At 33.6% G+C, this 1,501-nt stretch overlaps 1 protein-coding gene across 1 annotated transcript in view; it reads left to right on the top strand.

Annotated features, from left to right (window-relative positions):
- LOC119587821 (signal transducer and activator of transcription 5B-like) overlaps positions 1-1,501 on the top strand; it is a 29,198-nt gene that overhangs the window by 16,386 nt on the left and 11,311 nt on the right. The window contains 1 exon segment of the mRNA XM_037936525.1: positions 257-364. Within this exon segment, the coding sequence (XP_037792453.1) occupies positions 257-364 (108 nt within the window).

Genomic DNA, 1,501 nt, shown 5'->3' with positions numbered 1-1,501 from the left:
TCCCCATATATTATACATCCTAGGACAGAAAGATTTATCATAAAGATTTGTACTTTAGGTTCATTTGTCAAAACTTTCTATAGGTTATGTTTGTGCATTGACTTAGGGCTTATGTATTTTTTTATTTGTCTTCATCCTCTGTATTTGTGACTTAATATAATGCTTATTTCTGTGTAATCACATATTTGCAGCAGGTTAATCAACTGAAGGTTGTGCAGGCATACAAGTACTAGTTCATTAGTATTTGATTTTTCAGATGGTCAGGTGATCCCATGGATTCATATCCCAACACACCACAAACTATGTATGGTGGCATGGGTGGCCCTCCGTCCGTTAGTTCAAATCCATCTGACTGTGTCTCAACGTAAGTACAAACATTTAATTTTCTAAGATAAAAGTCCTGATGTGAAAGCTCTTTCAGAAGTCAGATTATATCAACAATATATTTTTAGAAAAAAATAAAAATAAAGATTTTTTTTCAAGCAATAAGTATGCAGTCTTGATTTGCCAGTTATCAGATAATGAGACTACAAATGAGTTATATATTTTACTATTATTGATTTTCACTTATGCAGTTTCCATTGTAAAATCCAGATTTAATGGAAGTTTCTGTGCCTGGATTTGAAGGCAAATCATGATACAGTGTTTTTTTTTTTTTCAGTTATTTTTTGCGATCATTAGAGTTACATAAATGTGACATATGCCATAAGTGTTCATAATTCATAGATTATTTTGTATCTTTTTTCCTGTTCTTAGGAATTTATTCAAGTGTCATGAGTTGATCAGAAATTTAAAATAATAGAATCATTTCTTTTTCATTTGTCTACTAGTGTGATTTTGATCCCCCCCCCCCCCTTGTTTTACCATTTATTTTGCCTGTATAGGACAGTTGTTCTTAATTTTCATGAGTAAGAACTCAAAATCATATCCTCCATAAAGCATTATTTATTAGGTCTCATATCAGATTGTTTAATGACAAAATTAATAATGGCCTAATCAAAATACTTCTAAACCAGAAGTGTGCTGGCATTTTCTGTTTTTTCATGATACCTTGAACACCATTTTATCATATATGTCTTGGCAATCTGTTTATCTGACACAAGAAAAACATTTTCCATTTCTAGTATGAATAATACAAATAATAATTTAGTACTGTTGACTGTCTGCCACTCCAGATATAAGGGAAAGTCTTCTATATGCAGCTTTGACTAACATTACCTTCCCTCACTATTCTATGTCCCTCTTGTCTACTGGCCACCACTCTTCCCGCTGCACTTCAAATGTAAGCTATTATAGTTAACTCATATGGGCCTGTTGATAAGGACTTTTAGCCTCTGGATGATATCAAGTTCACACTGTGGCTGACTTGGTCTTGGCTGCAGGTGAAGTGTTATTTATGTCACGGCTGACAGGTCATTCACGTCATGTATTGAGGATCTGTGCATTACATTTTATGTTGTTCTTTATAGGGGACCCTCATGCCCACATTACATGATCTGGG

This window comes from Penaeus monodon, chromosome 23 (genome assembly GCF_015228065.2).
Source record: "Penaeus monodon isolate SGIC_2016 chromosome 23, NSTDA_Pmon_1, whole genome shotgun sequence".
NCBI classification, from domain to species: Eukaryota; Metazoa; Arthropoda; class Malacostraca; order Decapoda; family Penaeidae; genus Penaeus; species Penaeus monodon.
This window is presented reverse-complemented; position numbering and strand designations above follow the sequence as displayed.